This window comes from Aotus nancymaae, unplaced genomic scaffold (assembly GCF_030222135.1).
Source record: "Aotus nancymaae isolate 86718 unplaced genomic scaffold, 86718_ANA_hifiasm-v0.15.2.pri h1tg000049l, whole genome shotgun sequence".
Classification (NCBI taxonomy): Eukaryota; Metazoa; Chordata; class Mammalia; order Primates; family Aotidae; genus Aotus; species Aotus nancymaae.
Window position 1 is genome coordinate 15927827 of NW_026988463.1, and position 20629 is coordinate 15948455.

The 20629-nt window shown below is 44.6% G+C and overlaps 1 protein-coding gene across 1 annotated transcript in view; it reads left to right on the forward strand.

Annotated features, from left to right (window-relative positions):
* The first annotated feature begins 394 nt into the window (after positions 1 to 394).
* LOC105725547 (BOS complex subunit NOMO1) overlaps positions 395 to 20629 on the forward strand; it is a 65189-nt gene continuing 44954 nt past the window's right edge. The window contains exons 1-7 of the mRNA XM_064362525.1: positions 395 to 698; positions 5165 to 5254; positions 8096 to 8141; positions 11666 to 11766; positions 13622 to 13728; positions 15901 to 15973; positions 19678 to 19830. Of these exons, the coding sequence (XP_064218595.1) occupies positions 534 to 698; positions 5165 to 5254; positions 8096 to 8141; positions 11666 to 11766; positions 13622 to 13728; positions 15901 to 15973; positions 19678 to 19830 (735 nt within the window). The 5' untranslated portion in view covers positions 395 to 533. The remainder of the gene's footprint in view (positions 699 to 5164; positions 5255 to 8095; positions 8142 to 11665; positions 11767 to 13621; positions 13729 to 15900; positions 15974 to 19677; positions 19831 to 20629) is intronic.

Genomic DNA, 20629 nt, shown 5'->3' on the forward strand with positions numbered 1-20629 from the left:
CTCCCGGGTTCAGGCAATTCTCCTGCCTCAGCCTCCTAAGTAGCTGGGATTACAGGCACGCGCCACCATGCCCAGCTAATTTTTTTTGTATTAGTAGAGACGGGGTTTCACAATGTTGACCAGGATGGTCTGGATCTCTTGACCTCGTGATCCACCCGCCTCGGCCTCCCAAAGTGCTGGGATTACAGGCTTGAGCCACCGCGCCCGGCCTGTGATGGTGAATTCTAAAGTCGAATTTATCGTTGGGGCTTCTTCCTGCAGGCGTGCACCTTGCGTTGCACCTGCCAGACGGTGCGCGGAGTCCTCCAGGCCTCCAGAGGGCACAGATGGTCTCGTTTCCTTGCCGAGCATGCGCCGTAGTTCTCTCTTCCGGGGCCGTGGGCTTGGGGTCGGAGCGCGCGTGCGCGGCGGCGGCGGCGGGGCGGAGCCTGGGCTGTCAGCCGGCCTAGGAGGAGGAAGGAGCCTGCGGCGTGCGCTGTGTGAGGGGCGGGACCAGGTGGCCGGCGGAGGGGCCAGCTGGGGGAGGTCGGGCCATGCTGATGGGCCCGGACGCGGGGCCTCTGGGGCCCGTGGTGGTCACCGCCGCTGTGGTGCTGCTGCTGAGCGGCGTGGGGCCGGCGCACGGCTCGGAGGACATCGTGGTGGGCTGCGGGGGCTTCGTCAAGTCGGACGTGGAGATCAACTACTCGCTCATCGAGGTGAGCGCCCGCCCCGCGGCCCGGGCCCGACTCGCGGCGGACCGCGTAAGGGTGGTTCAGCCTCTCTGGGCCGCGCTGGCCTCTCCTCTGACACCCGGGAAGCGTGGAGTCCTTGGAGCCCTTCTCTCTTCCGAGGCTCTGCTGTCCGCGGGCTCCCCGCAGTCCCTCCCCAGTCGCGCTGGAGGGGAGGTTCTTATCGTTGGGTCGTCTGCGGGCTGAGGGGTGCCAGACCTCAGGTTCTTCAAAACCCGGTCTCCAGATCCTCAAAACCCAGACCCCAAATCCTTTGGAGCCCAGACCCCATTTCTTTAAACTTGGATCCCAGATCCCCTCGAATCAGACCCCCTGAAACTCAGATTTCCCCAAACCCATGTTATAGAACCTGTAGACCACATGTCGTATCCCGCAGACTCCACAGCTCAGAAGTCCCCGAAGTTCTAATTCACTGCTCCTCCAAATCCCCCGGCATGATTTTAAAGAGCATGGATTCCCATCCCACAGATTCTGATCTGGGGCCAGAAAGGTATATTTTTATTTCTCCCGCGCCCCTCCACTTCTGAAAATGGAGATTTGTCAGCTGCCCTGATTGCCTTAATAAGTAGTTACTGGAATTACCCTAGAGATTTGTGTAGAATTTTTTAAAAATTAAGTTATAAAGTTCTGTTAAATGTTTATCAGCCCAGTGGGATTATGACCCAGAAAGCTTTTCGTAAAGAGGAAGGGGATGGGTGGAGGTAGGGGCAGAAGGTTACTTGCATGGTAGATGGTAGGAGACCAGAGTGAGGCCTGGGCCTCCTTTTTGGGAGGCGATTTATGGTGGAGCAGGACAAGGAAGAGGAAACGAGCAGGTGCCTTGGAGGTAATTTAGGCGAAAACGAAGGAAGAGGCTGGGAAATGCCCAAGAGAGAGACTGGGGAATAAGACGCCAAAGATCGTCTGAAAGCACCTTTGAGCTGCCCCAGCGCTGGCCGTGAAGGGTGAAACACTGTGTTCTGCAAAGCGGGTTGCTGAGGATTGGGGGAGGGGGAGGGAGTCAGTTCCACACCCCACTAGCTCTACGCCCTGGCTTTGAGGTCTCAGTTTTTGTACCTATAGGATGGTGCTGGGAGGGAAACTGTGGGACTCAGCAGATACTTTTCCTAAACAAGCCGATCTGTGGTCTTCAAGGCGCCCTTGTTTGCTGCTTTTTTAGTCTGAAGAAGTCAGGCATCGAATGAATCTACTGACTGGCAGCGACCGGCCTCCTAGGATTTCCTGGTTACATGTTTCTGGGTACCCATGCCACCTCCTGTGTCTTCCTCTCTGTGGGGACAGGGCATTTCAGATGACAAGGTGTGTTTCGGGTCATATGGCCATAGATGGCACAGGGCATTGGAGAAGCCACCTAGGAAGGCGTCTTGCAACATGTAGTTTCATGGGGTTCTGGAAGGAAGGGAAAGACAGGCACCCCCCTTCCCATACTAATAGTGACCTTGAGATCAGAGAGCAGGTTTTGTGGCCCATTATGAAGTGTTTTCCTTAAGCTAAAGGGCTGCCTGTCCAGATGGTTTGGGACACTCATTCTTTCATAATTCTGATTATGAAATCAGACATTTCATATTGGTCATCTTGATGTAGATGACATTGCCATCCTGTGTCCTGATTGTACTTTACGAAAGACATAGAAATAATCAAGATATTTCACAGTCGTTTCTTGATTGTGTTTTTTGTGTTCCTGTGCAACTGCCCTCGTTCCTCTCCAGCTGTTCTCCCATCCTGGGCGTTTTTACATCATGTTCATTGAGTCAACAACGATTTATTAAGCCCCTGCACATACTGAAGCCTTGTTCCCGATGTACATATAGCAGTGAGTGAACAAAACAGACGCAACTCCCTAGTCTCATGGGATTGACATTTTGTTCTTTAACAGAGACCTTACTGTTAAAAAAAATTATACTGGTTGCAAATACTTTAACAATCAGGAGGTTTCACATTAAAAACTGGGTTCTTTATTTCTCTGGAAAACCAGCCGATCTTTGGGCTACAGCAGTTGGCTTGGGTGATCCGAATCCCTTTGGATGAATGCCCCGTGTTGTTGCCTCCCTAACCCCTCTGGGCTGGTGAATTTCCAGTCTGTGCCTTAAATGCATGCATCTGAATCTCTTTGTCACCTGTAACAAATTCACTGAGTACCTAGAGTAAGCAAGATGCTGTCTCAGCATCCGTGGAACGTAAGTTGTCACTGCCCACAGAGAACCTACATACAGGCTGCACATAATTTCACGTGAGTCGTTTCCCAAATGTCCATTTTATCAGTTAGTCACTTTATATATCTTCTTAGCTGGTAAGATTTGACTCTTTCATTGCAGCTTGGGTATGGTCTGTTTCATGGTCACAGAGTATTAACATTTTAGAGGTGAGGCTTTTAGATTCATCAGACCCAACTGCTTCCTATTACTGAAATAGAAACTGAGCCTCAGAGTGGTCGAGCTGCTTAGGTACATTTAGGAAATTTTCCTTGAGCCCGGTCTGTTCCCTGCCTATTACGCTATGTTGCCTTTTTCTTTTTCTTCCTTCCTTTCTTGGAGTCTTGCTCTGTTACCAGGCTGGAGTGCAGTGGCATGACCTCAGCTCACTGCAACCTCCACCTCTCAGGTTCAAGCGATTCTCCTGCCTCAGCCTCCCGAGTAGCTGGGACTACAGGCGTGCGTCACCACAGCAGGCTAATTTTTGTATTTTTAGTAGAGATGGGATTTCACTATGTTGGCCAGACTAGTCTCGATCTCTTGACCTAGTGATCTGCCCGCCTCAGCCTCCCAAAGTGCTGGGATTATAGGCGTGAGCCACCGCGCCTGGCCTGATTCTGCTCTTTCATTGCAGCTTGGGTATGGTCTGTTTCATGGTCACAGAGCATTAATATTTTAGAGGTGAGGCTTTTAGATGCATCAGACCCAACTGCTTCCTTTTAGAGATAAAGAAACTGAGCCTCAGAGTGGTCAACTTGTGCAGGTACATTTAGGAAATTTTTTTGAGCCCAGTGTGTTCCCTGCCTATTATACTGTGTTGCTTTTTTCTTCAGAGAGAGATATTAAATAGTAATACAAACTGCTTTTTCTATTTTATTTTATTTTGAGACAGGGCCTCATGTTGTTGCTGAGGCTGGAGTGCAGTGGCACCATCATAGCTCACCAAAGCCTCTGACTCCTGGCCTTAAGCAGTCCTCCTGCCTCAGCCTCCCGAGCAGCCAGGACTATAGGCATATGCCATCATTCCTAGCCAAGTTTTTCTTCTAGTAGAGACGAGGTCTGGCTATGTTGCCCAGGCTGGTCTTGAACTCCTGGGCTCAAATGATCCTCCTCCTTTGGCCTCCCAGAGTGCCAGGATTACAGGCATGAGCCACCATGCCTGGCCGCCGCAAACTGATTTTTCTTTGAATCTATATTCTGTAGCAGGTGTTTAATATGCCTAGATGTGAATCTGTACAACCACATGAAAGGGAGTGGCTCTCTGTCTCCACGTGAAATTGAATATGAGCCTGCTGGAGGCCACGCAATGCGTGGAAGACCCAGGTGATATTTGGGCATCTTACTGGGGTAACACTCAGTGTCTGGTAATGCTCAGAATGTAAGAGTTTTAGAGAGTCCTTGAGGAGAAGACAGATGGTAAGTGTCTTTTTGTTCTCTTTTTGTTCTGAGAATGAAAGTAGTGAGAAAATTAAGTTTCTAGATGAACCTTGCTCCAAATATTTGAAATTATTTAGAGTTAGTAAGGCAGATCTCTGGTCTTCATTCCAGGTCTTTAGTTTAGAAACAGAGGTGGGCCTCAGGAATTTGCAATTTAATTTACTTCATTATTATTATTATTATTATTATTATTATTATTATTACTGAGACAGAGTCTTGCTCTGTCTTCCAGGCTGGAGTGCAATGGCACAGTCTTGGCTCTCCATAACCTCTGCCTCCTAGGTAGCTGGGACTGCAGGTGCCCGCCACCATGCCCAGCTAACTTTTTTTGTATTTTTAGTAGAGACAGGGTTTCACCATGTGGTCAGGCTGGTCCAAATTCCTGACCTCAGGTGGTCCTCCTGCCTCAGCCTTTGGAAGTGCTGGGATTACAGGAGTGAGCCACTGCTCCCTGCCAAGAATTTGCATTTTAATAGGCACTTTGCTAATGGCAAAGTTTGCAGATTTGTTTTAGACACAGAAACTTACATGAGCAACCTAGAGACAGCCACTAAAATAACAGAAAAGCATTGAAAAATAAGGCTTTGGGATACGCTGTAGGTGATTTCTAATCTGAAAAACTGAGTCACATGATTTGGAAGAGACTTTGTTTATTTCCCTCTGTCCCCAATAATGCACAGTGTTAAAGGCTGGCATATAATAGGTGTTCAGTGAATGCATATTGACTGAGTGCATTCAGGTGTAACGTGTGGTTATTTCTCAAAGGCAATGTTATGATTTCTGTTTTTCTTCCTTCCTTTCTAGATAAAGTTGTACACCAAGCATGGGACTTTGAAATACCAGACGGACTGTGCCCCTAACAATGGTTACTTTATGATCCCTTTGTATGATAAGGTAAGAGGGGAGGGCACTTCCGTCTTTCCTGCTTGTCACTTATGATGGCAAGTCTCTAGTGTGCCCCGCCAGGCTGCACTGATTATACCCTTTCCTACACTAGCAAATGCTCATCTGTTTTGTAAATTATTAGTGGAATATGGTAATCCTAGCCACATTCGGTGGGAGAGAACTCACAAACATCCTTGATGAATCAAGTGTCTCTCTATGTCTTCAGGGCCATTTGGCAACATCTAGAAAGGTTTGTGGTTGTGATATCTGTGGCTGTGTGCTGCAGTTATCCCGTGGGTAGTACCCATGCGTGGAGCTAAATGTGCTACAGTGCTGCCCACGACAGCCCAGATGTCAGTGGTGCCAGAGTTGAGAAACTCTGATTTCATACAGCCCTTTACTTGCAAGCAGCTTAAAATATTGTTAAAACAATTGTGCAGGTAATATATGAATTCATGAGCTTTGTGAAAAAAAGTCAAGGTCTTTAGAAGTAGTTGAAATACATTTGTACCCTTTTCCCTCCTGTTATACCTCCCTCTGTAATGATAACCTCTGATAAAGTTTTGTTTTGTTTTGTTTTTTCTTTTGAAATGGAGTCTCACTCTGCCCAGGCTGGAGTGCAGTGGCACGATCTTGGCTCACTCCAACCTCCACCTCCCAGGTTCAAGCAAGTCTCCTTCATCAGCCTCCTGAGTAGCTAGGATTACAGGCGCATGCCACCATGCCCAGCTAAATTTTTGTATTTTTAATAGTGACGGGGTTTCACCATGTTGGCCAGGCTGGTTTCGAACTCCTGACCTGAAGTGATCCACCCGCCTCGGCCTGCCAAAGTGCTGGGATTACAGATGTGAGCCACTGTGCCTAGCCCTCTTATAAAGTTTCAATGTGCATCCTAACAGATTGCTTTCTATTTAGAGTTATTCGGATATCCATGGATACACATGCATATGCATATATGCAAATACACACAAACATATGTACACATAGATATGTATCCACAACCACCTCTGCTTATATAATCCCATCCTCCCACGTATAAACCTTTTATTTGGAAATATAGATTCATAGGAAGTTGCAAAAATAGTCAATATACGTAGTTTGGATTTTGATTTTTTTTTTTTAATACAAGTAGAATCAAACAATAGGATTTATTCTGCAGTTTCATTTTTTCCCCCGTGTTAATGCTTTCATTACCAGAGGGACATTTGGTTTTTTCCCTTGCATGCTTTCAATGTTAGTGTGAATAGATTTACTGCCTTCTTTTCTTTTTTTTTGAGATGGAGTCCCACTCCGTCACCCAGGCTGGAGTACTGTGGCGTGATCTTGGCTCACTGTGACTTCTGCTTCCCAGGTTTGAGTTGATTCTTATGCCTCAGCCTCCTGAGTCGTTGGGATTACAGGTGCCCATCACTACGCCCAGCTAATTTTTTTGTGTGTTTTTAGTACAGATGGGTTTCACCATGTTGGCCAGTCTGGTTTCGAACTCCTGACCTCTGGTGATCCGCACGCCTCGGCCTCCCAAAGTGCTGAGATTACAGGAGTGAGCCACCATGCTCAGCCTACTGCCTTCTTTTTAATCACTTCATAGTGTGTCAGAATCAAACCCAAATTGTAATTTATTTAACTACTTCCCTCTTGATGGACATACAGACTTCCCCCAGTTTTAAAATAATAGTAATTATTATTATTAATAACACACCAGGAAATATTCTTGAACTTAACTCTTCATCCATAATGCATAGGATTGATTTCTAGGGGTGGGCTAGCTGGGTCTGTCCTGAAATCTATTTAATTAGTTTTTAACAGCATCAGTCTTAAGAAACCAAGAGGCTGGGTGTGGTGGCTCATGCCTGTAATCCTAGCACTTTGGGAGGCTGAGGCAGGCAGATCGCCTGAACTCAGGAGTGCGAGACTAGCCTGTGCAACATGGTGAAACCCTGTCTCTACTAAAATACAAAAAAATTAGCCAGATGTTGTGGTACATGCCTGTAGTCCCAGCTACTTGGGAGGCTGAGGCTGGAGAATCTCTTGAACACAGGCGACGGAGGTTGCAGTGAGCTGAGATCGCACCACTTCCCTCCAGCCTGTGTGACCGAGCAAGATTCCATCTCAAAAAAAAAAAAAAAAAAGAAAAGAAAAGAAACCAGGGTGATGAGTAAAATCTAGTTTTATTTATTGAATTAATGAGTTAAGATATTGTTTAGAGACAGGATCTCCCTGGGCTGCCCGTGCTGGAGTACAGTGGCGTGATTATGGTTCACTGCAGCATTGACCTGGGCTCAAGTGATCCTCCTACCTCCACCTCCTGAGTAGCTACGAATGTAGGTGCCTGCCACCACACCCAGCTAATTTTTTAAGAAAATTTTTTGTATAGATGGGGTCTTGCTTTGTTGCTCAGGCTAGTCTTGAACTCCTGGCCTCAAGCAATCCTCCTGCCTTGGCCTCCCACAATGTTGGGATTATAGGTGTGAGGTACTGTGCCTGGCCAAATCTAGTTTTAAGAATTGACTCTAGTTCCTGAAGATACGCTAACTTGTGCAGCGATAGGCATGTGAGTGCTTAATGGGAGACTCAATTAATAGAATTAATAGTATGTTTAATATTAAAAGACAGTGAGTAGCTGAACCTAGTGTCTCGAGAACTCACATGTGGGCTTCAACACTGTCTTCTGATTGTTTAGATGAAAACTTCTGGTGTTCAGCTTCAGTTATAGCATCTAAAGAAGAACAAGGGTTACTCTTTGAATTTCATTTCCGATGTAAAATTTTTAGATTAAATGGTAACACTAAACTAAATTAAACCAGAGTCACAGTTCTCATTTCTTGAAATTTCTTTTTTTTTTTCTTTTAGGGGGATTTCATTCTGAAGATTGAGCCTCCCCTAGGGTGGAGTTTTGGTAAGTTAACTGAATTACTAGACATTCTTTGTAAGATTAGATTATGGCTGGGCGTGGTGGCTCACATCTGTAACCCCAGCACTTTGGGAGGCCGAGGCAGGCGGATCGCAAGGTCAGGAGTTCAAGACCAGCCTGACAAATATGGTGAAACCGTATTGCTACTAAAAATACAAAAGTCAGCCAGATGTGGTGGTGCGCACCTGTAATCCCAGCTACTTGGGAGGTTGAGGCAGGAGAATTGCTTGAATCCGGGAGGCAGAGGTTACAGTGAGCCAAGATGGTGCCACTGCACTCCAACCTGGGTGAAAGAGCAAAACTCAGTCTTAAAAAAAAATTATATGCCAAATATTAATTTACATTAGTAGGGTGCATACACTCTTAAAATATTAAGGATCATTTTCAGTATGGAAGAGGGTTTGAATTCCTCCCCTCCTTGTCCCCATCACTCTGGTTTAATTTGGATTTAATCTGCCTTAAGGCTTTCTGTCACCTTTGAAAAATAGACATCTTTTCTTGTACCTTTCTGGAAACTCTGCCTTTGCAGTTTCACTCCTTACGTGGCAGCAGAACAGTATAGAAGCCAAGAGTGGGGACTTGGTTCCTGTCCCAGGATGGCATCTTTTTTTAGCCTCCTCAGTTTTTTAATCTTTTATATAATTAATTGCAACATTTAAACATTGTGAGATCTGTCGTAAAAATCCAGATTTATGTTCCAAGATACTACAATATCTGTCAGCCTTAAGCCTTACCAGTTAAATAGCAACCTTGGGCAAGTTACTTCCCCTGAGTCAGCCTGGCTCCTCACTGTTGAGCCAGGGTAGTTATAATCCGTGCCCGACAAGGTACTTGGAGGTTGAATAAACCAATAATGAGTGTTCAGAGTGGCTGGCACGTAATTAGCAAGCACTCAGTACTCAGAAACAGCTCTTCTGCATACTTCCCAACAAAAGCTCCAAACTTTCCTCATAACTGCCTTCAAGCATAGCTGGAGAGTTGAGAATAGGGTTGAGATCAGAAGAGAGGGTCTATTTTGATGTAGCATACATTTTTGAAGAGGAGAGACTCTTGATGTTTCAGTAGAGCAGATGTGGGTGACCCCCCAGTCCATAGCTTGGGAAGAGGAATGGGGACCACCATTGTTGGTATCAGGCTTACCTGTGCATTAGACAAGGAAGCGTTTAGCACCTGCCATCACCAAGGCTAAAATGAAGCTCAGGCAGCTGATAGCTAATTTGGCTCTGTGAGAGCAGCTCTTTATTAGTTTGTACTCAGGGGTGGGGTGGGGGATGTCTGGCTGGTATGTTCCAGAAAGCTGGAGAGGAATGCAGCCCTGAGAGGAATGCTCATGGTCAAAGCAGAAATCTAGACTGGTGGCCTGCAGGAGTGTTGTGTTTGCCACCCCACCCCACCCCCAACTGATGCTGTTGATAAGCTTTTTAATTGAGTTATACTTTCACAAAAGTGCCCTGAATAAATTTTCACAAAGTGAACACACCCATGTATCCACCACCCAAATGATGGGATAGCACTTCACCAGCACCCCAGAAGTCCCCATCCTGGGTGCTCATTAGCCATCTTGCCCCATCCCGCAGGTGACCACCACCCTGAGCTTCTGAAAATTAGAGATCCATTTGGTCTGTTTGGAACTTTAAACAAATGCAGTCATGCAGGGTGCTTTTTAATACCTGGTTTCTTCCTCTCAGCATTGTGTGCTTTCTCTGTATCATTTGCAGGTCTAGTTCATTCTCTTTGCTGTTCAGAATTCTGATCCATAAATATAAAATGATTTATATTTTATGAAATATATTTTCTTTTTCTTTTTTTTTTTTTTTGAGACTGAGGGAGTGCTGTGGCACAGTCTCGGCTCACTGCAACTTCTGCCCAGGTTCAAGTAATTTTTGTGCCTCAGCCTCCTGAGTAGATGAGATTACAGGTACACACCACCATGCCCAGCTAATTTTTGTATTTTTGGTAGAGATGGGGTTTCACTATGTTGACCAGCCTGGTATTGAACTCCAGACTTGAAGTAATCCGCCTGCCTCGGCCTCCCAAAGTGTTGGGATTACAGGCATGAGCACCATGCTTGGCCTATATTGATATTTTATGTTTATATTTTATCTCAGTGATCTCTTCTGTTGATGACCATTTGGGTTGCTTGCTGATTTTGGCCACTAAGAGTAGTGCTCCTGTGAACATTCTTGTATGTATTTTTTGATACACACGTGCCTGCATTTGTGCTGAGTACGTTACAGGCATAAAATTGCTGAGCCATAGAGTTGATACGTGCTCAGCTTAAGTATTTCCAAACATCCAAAGTGGATGCACCGGTTTGTGTTCGACCAACCATGTACAAGGGTTTCCATTGCCCCACATCCTAGTCAACACTTGACATGGTCAGTTTTTTTCATTTTAGACATTCTGGTGGGGGTGTCGTATCATCTCACTGTGGTCTTGATTTACATTCCTCTGATGGCCAATGAAGTTGCACACTTTTTTGTATGTTTATTTGCCATGGGCTAGCTATTTTTCTAAGATTTCTGTTCAAGTCTTTTGCCCATTTTTTATTGGAATCTGTGTGTGTGTGTGTGCGTGCGTGTGTGAACATGTGTGTAATTCTTCATCTTACCTGAAAATCTCATCTCATGGTTTTCCTTTTTGTTCTCTACTCATTACTCCACATTCTTCCTAACATTTCAAAAACTCAGCTTTAACCCCTATTATGATGAACTCTTCAGTTTTTTAAAAAATGGAGTTAATTGCTGATACTGAAAAGTCAAGAGATGTATATAAAATCCAGATTTCCAGTTATTTGGAGAAGTTGGAAGCTCTGGCAAAGCATGGCAGTGGTTGGCAGACTAGAGTGGCGGTTGCCCCCTTTCAGTTTACCTTTGTATCCCCTGAGGGTGCTCCGCTCACTTTGAACCCACGAGGCTCCTGCGGCATTGGAGTTTGTGGTCCTGGTTGAACATGGCTGAGCTCATGTACTTGGTCAGGGAACAGATCCAGAGCCAGACTTTTAGGGTTGAATCGGGGCTCTGTCACTTGGAAGCTCTGTGATCTTGGGAGCTCCTTTAACCTTTCTGTGCCTCAATTTACCCCTCAATAAATTTTGGCTATTACTGCCTGCCTCTTAAGATAATTGTGAGGGTTAAATGCACTCACCTCAGTGCCTGGTCTGTGATGAGCATTCAGTAAATAAAATTACTTGGTGCTCACTGAATTTCCACTGGCACCCTGAGATATAACTTGGCTGAAAGGCTGTCGTAAAATTATTTTATACTCTAAAGACGAGTTCTCTCTGGGGCAGGAAACTAGGTGGCTAGGGGGATAGGGGTGAGAGGGAGACTTTCCCCAGCATACCTTTTTGTTCCTTTGGATTTGGAAACACACGAGTATATTAACTGTTCAAAAATAAAATGAAAACTGAACAATAAAATATGTTCTACTTAGACAGGTTCACTATACCCCAAAACTAAGCTTGCCTCTGTGTCTTGTGCCCGTTTCCTCCCCCGCTTCGTCCTCAGAGCCGACGACCGTGGAGCTCCGTGTGGATGGAGTCAGTGACATCTGCACAAAGGGTGGGGACATCAACTTTGTCTTCACCGGGTTTTCTGTGAACGGCAAGGTTTGTCTTTGGAACTTGATTATTTTTCCTGTTCAGTCTACAATGTATACTAAATCCTTTCTTTAAAAAATGTAGGATATTTTAACCTGGGGACTTTGATCCCACAGGGGACCCACGGATAAGTGGCAAGAGAGCCTGTGAGCCCTGCACTCCATCCTGTGTAGAATGCAGCAGGTGTGCTTAGGAGTGAGATTGAGGTTGCTGGTCATTCCCTCTGCTCCCAGGGCATAGGCTGTTAGTGTTTATTTCTTTTATTTTGTGACAGGGTCTTGCTCTGTTGCCCAGGCTAGAGTGCAGTGGTACAGTCTTGACTCACTGCAGCCTCTGCCTCCCAGGTTTAAGTGGTTCTCCTGCCTTAGTCTCCCGAGTAGCTGGATTGCAGGTGCATGCCACCATGCCCAACTATTTTTTGTATTTTCAGTAGAGATGAGCTTTCGCTGTGTTGGTCAGGCTGGTCCCGAACTCCTGATCTCAGGTGATCTGCCCACCTTGGCCTCCCAAAGTGCTGGGATTCCAGGTGTGAGCCATGCACCCGGCAGCTATTAGAGTTTATGCCAGGGATGGCCTTTTACAGGGATGCAGAGTTGGAAGGATGTACTCCCTAAGCCTCATGGCATCTTGCTCTCCCTGTGGGTGAACTGAAGTCAGCTGCTTCTTGAGATAGTGTGCACCTGCTTCTGCCACTCACCTGGGAGGATTCCCAGCATTTAAATTCTGAGATTTTTTTTTTTTGCACTGCTGTGGTGGTGTGAATTTAGAGTGCTAATGAGTGTTTGCCCCAGCTCCCCTAGATTCTCAGGAGAGAGTTGTTTTTCCTCCACCCGTCCTGTGCCTGAGGTTGAGATGTGCTTTTTTCCTTCCTGCCCTTTTCTTCATGATGGGCTTATTTCTCCTTTACATTTGTGTTGAGGGCGAGGCCCTTCCGTCCCAGCTGTATGTGTGGGTTTCTTGTTCTACACAGGATGGAGTGCAGGGTTCACAGGCTGTCTTGCCCTTTATCCGTGGGTCCCCTGTGGGATCAAAGTCCCCAGGTTAAAATATCCTGCATTTTTTAAAGAAAGAAGAGATGAAGGAGATGGGGATCTTGGGTATTTTTTTCTTTCTCAGTGATTTGCAAAATAATGATGATCCTTTTTTTTTTTTTGAGACAGAGTCTCATGCTGTAGCCCAAGCTGGAGTGCAGTGGTGCAGTCTCTTTCACTGCAACCTCCATCTCCTGGGTTTGAGCAATTCTGCCTCAGCCTCCCCAGTAGCTGGGATTACAGGCATGTGCCACCACACCCAGCTAATTTTTTTATTTTTATTTATATTTACTTATTTTTTTTGAGATGGAGTCTCTCCCTCTGTGACCCAGGCTGGAGTGCAGTGGTGTGATCTCAGCTTACTGCAACCTCTGCCTCCTGTGTTCAAGTGATTCTCCTGTCTCAGCCTACCGAGTAGCTGGGATTACAGGCATGCACCATGACACCTAGCTAATTTCTCTATTTTTAGTAGAGACAGGGTTTCCCCATGTTGGCCAAGCTGGTCCCAAACTCCTGACCTCAGGTGATCTGCTCACCTTGGCGTCCCAAAGTGCTGGGACTACAGGTGTGAACCACTACACCTGGCCAGGCCAATAATGGTGAATTTTTAGCTGACGATGTCTTAGATTCATTGAAATAGAGTCTTATTTTACCTTACTGTTCCCTTTCCTACCTCATCCCCAGGAAACATATCCATGATTTATATCATCTTTTCAATGGGATTGTTGACCCAACGAAGGTTCCTGGCTCCACCTGGGGGTTGTAAGCAGTTGCCAGTGCTTTGAGAGGAGGGTCCTTTGCTGGGTGGGGCCTAACCTTCTTCTCCATGGCAGGTCCTCAGCAAAGGGCAGCCCCTGGGTCCTGCGGGAGTTCAGGTGTCTCTGAGAAACACTGGGACTGAAGCAAAGATCCAGTCGACAGTTACACAGCCCGGCGGAAAGTGAGTAGCATCCTGTCTCCCAGTGTTGCCTTAGAGCCAGGCTGTGATGGGGTCACGGAGCTGAGTTTGGGGTTTGGATTCAGGGAATCCTGGGTTCAGATCCTGATTCAGCCTCTTAACTTTGGATGAGTTCATGTCCCTCAGAGCGTTGAGTTCCCCATGTGTGAAATGGAAGCCATTTGACCCTTCTTGCCTAGCATTGATGGAATGATTAAATATGAGTTAATACCAGCCAGACACATTGGCTTGTGGCTATAACCCCAGTACTTTGGGAGGCCAGGGTGGGAGGATCACTTGAGTTCAGGAGTTCGAGACCAGCCCGGACAACATAGGGAGACTGAATCTCTACAAGTAATTAAAAAAATTATATGAAGCAGAGTCCCATAGAGGAAAAAAATTACCTGGGTGTGGTGGCATGCTCCTGTGGTTCCAACTACTCAGGAGGCTGAGGCAGGAGGATTGCTTGACCCTGGAAGGTTGAGGCTGCAGTGAGCCATGATCATGTACCACTACATTCCAGCCTCAGCAGCAAACAGAAAAAAGAGTTAATACCCATAACATACCTGCTGCAGGGCCTGGGGCTTAGTGGGTCTTCATTTAGCAGCTCAGCCTGGCTCTGGAGCCCACCGGCCTGGGCTTGAATCCCAGCTCCCCCATTTGCTGGCTATTTGACCTGGGGCAGGTTCCTTAACCCTTCTCTGCCTCTGTTTCCTCTTTGGTAAATGAAGGTAATTGTGGAACTTGCCTCCTAAGGTTACTGGAAAGATGAAATTAATATTACTTCAAACTGCCTGGCATGTTAGCTCCAATGGGTTAGCTCAGTTTGGATTAGAAAAAATCATTATCATTATTATCTCAAAAGTGTTTTGTAGTTGGAAGTGATGATTAACTGAACCTGCTGAGTCAAATGTAAAGCAATTATTTAGTGGATATGTATAGTTGTAAATGTTAACAGATGTGCCAAGATTAATACCAGAATAGTTGAAACTGATAATTTTAAAAGCGATCAAATCGTTACTAACTCCGTCAATATCCAAACTGACTAAATTGCAAAGTAGAAGTTTATAATGAGTCTGTCAGTAAGTCATTCAATTTTAAAGTTATTGTTGAAGCTATTTTTTATTTTTGAAATAATGTTTACTTCTCCTTGATTAGTGCCTCTCCTGTCCTGGTCTGTAGCAGGAATATGGAGCTATAATTTTTTTCTGGGCTTATAGTTTGGTGTTGACCTTACTAGAAAAAAATAGCCTTCTGAATCCATTTCATCTGTACTCACTGAAACAATGATAGTGACTTGTAGCACTGGGCTGTTATGAAAATGAAATAGAAACTCAGTTTACCAAGACTTGGTAGTAATGGGATTTCCAAGCCCTATCCAGTTATTACAGGCAACATTTGATGTAATAAAATACTGCAGAAGAAGAAATCAAATGCTTTTTATTGTTTATTTCACTGGAATTAGCCTTCTGATTGTCAGTTGCCTTACAAATTTAAAGGGATAAACATGTTAGTATACTGGCAGTAACATTTGCAGCCTGAGCTTGGCTCACTCTAGTGTTAGTCCGTCTGTGGCTAGTAGAGTCATTTTCATCAGCTGCTGGTTTCTCATCTCAGTTGCTTTGTGCAAAAACTCAGACTAGCTTATCTATTTCTGTAAAGGCTTTTTTGTGGGATTCAAAGCTTGTCATGGTTTACCCCGCTGTGTGTCATTAGCATCATCTTGTGTCAGTGTCCCCCTCCCCCTCAGCCTGTGCATCTGTTCTGTTCTTTTCACCCCACTTCTTCCTTCCCACATGTTCCCTTGGACACTTCTGTTCCCTTCTCCTTGTCAGTTCGTGCCTGTCACCTTTGTCAAACCCAGTCAGATGTTGTGTGACTGATCCCTGCTGTGCTACAAGGGCTGGTTTTATGCCAGAGATCCTTGAGTTAAGGGAGACCTAAGCGCTCCTCCTTCCTGTCAGCACATGGAACACCCCTCCTGGCACACAGTAAGTGCTCTTTGATGCAGATTTGTACACTGAAGGATTGAATTTCATTCATACTCATTTAACCAGCTAATGGCAAGTTGGTGATAATTCCGTCATTGTTTTCCTGTGCTGCCAACGTTAATCATAAAATTAGAAATACTGAGGTTGTTTGGAGAAAGGTAAATGGTTATTTTGTATTCCTTAGGTTTGCGTTTTTTAAAGTTCTGCCTGGAGATTATGAAATCCTTGCAACTCATCCAACCTGGGCATTGAAAGAGGTGAGTGTGACAGCTACGTCTGTAGTCATGCCAGTAATATGCTGGCTTGGGGATAAAGGTAGGGGTTTTCACTTTAGGTTTTGAGACGAATTGATGGTTTTTCCAGGAGTAGATAAAGAAACATTGGTGCTGTTGATGAGTTTAGTGGTTATTTATAAGGTGTAATTCCTCACTGTAGCAGATGTTGCTTGTGTTGGTTTCAGTTTTAGGTGACAGTGTTGTCTTCCTGCTGTGAAATAGATCTGTTTTATTAACCGTAGCTATTTTAAACCAAATCAACAACAGAAGGCCCTGATGAGATTTATTTGTTGTTCTTTTTTCTGCCTGAAACAGAAATCTGTAAATAGACTATACATTCTAGTAACTGTGGTACGTGTGCCCAAGAAGAATGTATAAGAATGTTTATCGGTGGGGCGAGGTGGCTCACGCCTGTAATCCCAGCACTTTGGGAGGGCGAGGCAGGTGGATCACCTGAAGTCGGGAGTTTGAGACTGGCCTCACCAACATAGAGAAATCCAGTCTCTACTAAAATTACAAAATTAGGTAGGTGTGGTGGCGCATTCCTGTAATCCCAGCTACTCGGGAGGCTGAGGCAGGAGAATTGCTTGAACCTGAGAGACAGAGGTTGTGGTAAGCCTAGATCGCACCACTGCACTCCACCCTGGGCAACAAGAACCTTTATTGCAGCTTTGTAATAGCAAATGATTGTAAGTAACCTAAATGTCTTTTAAGAGAAGAAAGGATTGTGGTTCCGTCATACAATAGGCTGCTGTATGTCGCAATAATGAATAAACCAGAGCTGCATATATCAATGTAACTACATTTTAAAACAGAGTTGAAAGAAATATGATTTAAATACTTGTGATAACATTATTTATGGATACAGTCTGTTTTTTTTTTTTTTTTTACGATTGAGTCTCGTTCTCTCGCCCAGGCTGGAGTGCAGTGGTGTGATCTTGGCTCATTGCAACCTCGGCCTCCTGGGTCCAAGCTATTCTCCTGCTTCACCCTCCTGAGCCAGCTGCATTACAGGTGTGCACCACTATGTCCAGCTAATTATTTTATTTTTTGGGTAGACGGGGTTTTGCCATGTTGGCCAGACTGGTCTCGAATTCCTGACCTCAAATGATCCACCACCCTCAGGCTCTCAAAGTAGTGGGATTACAGGGCGCCTGGCCCGGACAGATACAGTTGTTTTTTTTTTTTTTTTGCAACAGGGTCTTGCTCTGTTGCCCAGGCTAGAATATAGCATTGGCATATTCATGGCTCATTGTAGCCTCCAGTTCCTGGCCTTAAGCGATCCTTCCACATTGGCCTCCCAAGGAGCTGGGACTACAGGCATGTGTCACTGCACCTGGCTAAGGATACAGTCTTTTTTGTTTTTTAACACAGAGTCTTGGCACCCAGGCTGGAGTGCAATGGCGTGATCTTGGTTCATTGCAACCTCCACCTCCAAGGTTCAAGTGATTCTCCTGCCTCAGCCTCCTGAGTAGCTGGGATTACAGGCACCTGCCACCATGCCTGGCTAATTTTTGTATTTTTAGTAGAGATGGGGAGGATACAGTCTTACATAGAAAAATTATGTAGATATGCATGGGAATAGCAAACACTTCAAAATGATACTGACTTCTAGAGAAAGAGGGAGGAAGGGGATTTCAGGGTACGCCAGCATCTTTAATTGTATTTCTACTTTTTAAATTTCTTTGGCTGGTTAGATGGTATGTAAGTGTTCTTTAGTATATTTTCTTTTTGTTTGACTGAAATAATTTATAGTCAAAGATCAAAAAAGGATGAAGATCAAAATAGTGTGAAAGACCAAATTAAAATAAGTCTTAAGGAACATCTTGACTTATTAGCTTCTGTGTTGGTACTGAAGCTGTGTCTCATTTTTTGCTAAAGAATCATTGGAATCAGTATTTCAGCTTTTATTCTGTAGGTTTTATCATTTTTTTTTTTTTTTACTCTATAGGTTTTATGCATTTATAATTGATGATAGTTTCACACCTAGATGGCTCTTCATACTATTTATGACTTTCGGTTTTGAGGATTTTTCTCTTCTGGAGCAACATTTAAAAATACTTTATTCAAGGCTTGGCGTGGTGGCTCATGCCTGTGATCCCAGCACTTTGGGAGGCCGAGGTTGGTGGATCCCTTGAGGTCAGGAGTTTGAGACAAGCCTGACCAACACGGTGAAACCCTGTCTCTACTGAAAATACAAAAAATTATCTGGGCATGGTGACATGTACCTGTAATCCCATCTACTCGGGAGGCTGAGGCAGAAGAATTGCTTGAACCTGGGAGGTGGAGGTTGCAGTGAGCCAAGTTGTGCCACTGCACTCCAGATTTGGCGGCAGAGCGAGACTCTGTCTCAAAAAAAATTTTTTTATTTGAAATGAAAAGGCTTACACATTTATAAATAGAAGAGATTTTAAGGTTTACATTGTATATTACTTAGAAGAATCTGAGTTTATTAATATGAAATTGGGATTTTAAAGTAAAGCATGTTAGAAGTCAGGATTATGTTTATCTTCCTGGGGAGTTAGTGACCGAAAGCAAGTGTGAGGAGCATTTCTGGGGTGCTGGTGCTATTCTATTGGGTGACCGGTGCCCAGTTTGTGACAAGCCCTGTGCTGTATGCTTAGAATACATGCAGTTTTCTCTGTGTAAATTGTACTTTAACAAAAATGTTTAAAAACATGCGCATATTGTGAAAATAACAACACAAATTAAACAGAGTTTAATTGAGCACAGAACAATTTTTCAGTTAGGCAGCCTCCTGAGCCAGAATAGGTTTACAGCGACTGTGGCACCATTGCTGATTGGAAAGGGTTTATGGACAGAAAAAAGAAAGTGACGGACAGAAAGCGGAAGTGAGGTACAGAAACAGTTGGACTGGTTACAGCTGGGTGTTTTTCTTACTTGCACACGGTTTGAACAGTTTGCCGCCTGTGAGTAGTTGAAGGATGGCTGTTGGAATTGGCTGAGACTTGGCATTATATACACAGAAACCTTTAGGCCAAACTTAAAACATGTGAGGAGGCAGCTTTAGGCTAATCTTCAGTTAACGCTATCATTAAATGTAGAAAAAAAGCAAAATACGTTCTTTAAAAAAATTGGAACATATAGAGGACTATAAAGCAGTGGAAACAAAGTTAGAACTTTGGGAAGATGGAAAAGTATACAAGTAAAAATACCACCATATAGACAAAATCATTGTTTACATTTTGTCACATTTCCTTTCACTTCATTTTGGGCATTAAAAAATAATGATTGGCCTGGTATGGTGGCTCACGCCTGTAATCCCAGCACTTTGGGAGCCTGAGGCGGGTGGATCACCTGAGGTTAGGAGTTCGATATCAACCTGGCCAACATGGTGAAACCCTATCTCTACTAAAAGTACAAAAATTAACCGGATGTGGTGGCGGGTGTTTGTAATCCCCGCTACTCGGGAGACTGAGGCAGGAGAATCGCTGTAACCCAGAAGGCAGAGGTTGCAGTGAGCCAGGGTTGTGCCATTGCACTCAAGCTTGGATGACAGAGCTAGACTCTGTCTCAAAAAAAAAAAAAATAGTGATTATACTGAATAAGCAATTTTATAGATTACGTTTCCCAGTTAATAGTTTAGCTTCATCATGTCCTCACGTCGTTAGACACTTGGCAAGTGTTTATTTTATTTTTCAAGTTAAAATCTTTTTCTGTTACAGTCAAGCACCACAGTGCGTGTAACCAACTCAAATGCCAATGCGGCCAGTCCCCTCATAGTTGCTGGCTACAATGTGTCTGGCTCTGTCCGAAGTGATGGGGAGCCCATGAAAGGGGTGAAGTTTCTTCTCTTTTCTTCTTTAGTAACTAAAGAGGTAAGCAAAAAAAAGAACGAAAGAGATGGTATGAAGGGCAGGTAGGGGATTACGGACCAGAACGTACCAGTTAAAAAATGCAGATCTGGGTTGATTTATCATTTTAACACTTAAGAATATCATGTGTCTCAGGCTGGGAGTGGTGGCTCACTCCTGTAATCCCAGCACTTTGGGAGGCTGAGGTAGGTGGATCACTTGAGGTCAGGAATTTGAGACCAGCCTGGTCAACGTGGTGAAACCCTGTCTAAAAATACAAAAAAAAAATTAGCTGGGTGTGTTGGCACATGCCTATAGTCACAGCTGCGAGGGAGGCTGAGGCAATAGAATCGCTTGAACTCGGAAGGTGGAGGTTGCAGTGAGCTGATATCACACCACTGTACTCCAGCCTGGGTGACAGAGTGAGACTCTGTTTAAAAAAAAAAAAAAAGATTTCAAGAATACCATGTGTCTCTGTTGGCTCATAAAACATTGCACATCTGCACTGGGAGGCAGTGGTATGTGATGGAAAGTACACAGGCTTTGAAATCAGACGTGGGTTCAAACAAATTCCAGGTCTAAACAAATGCCTCTTCCTAGCTGTGCGACCCTTGGCTGGTCACCATTACCCTCCTGAGCCTCCATTTTCTTATTTGGAGAGTGGTGACCCATCATAAGGAAGGACAGTCATGTCTTTTTTTCCCCAACAAGACTGTGCCAATTTTTAACTTTACAACTTGAATGCCAAGATTTTTCTTCCTTTTACCTCTATTACTATGTCTTAGATTTCAGAAATACACACACTGACACGAAACTTACAAAA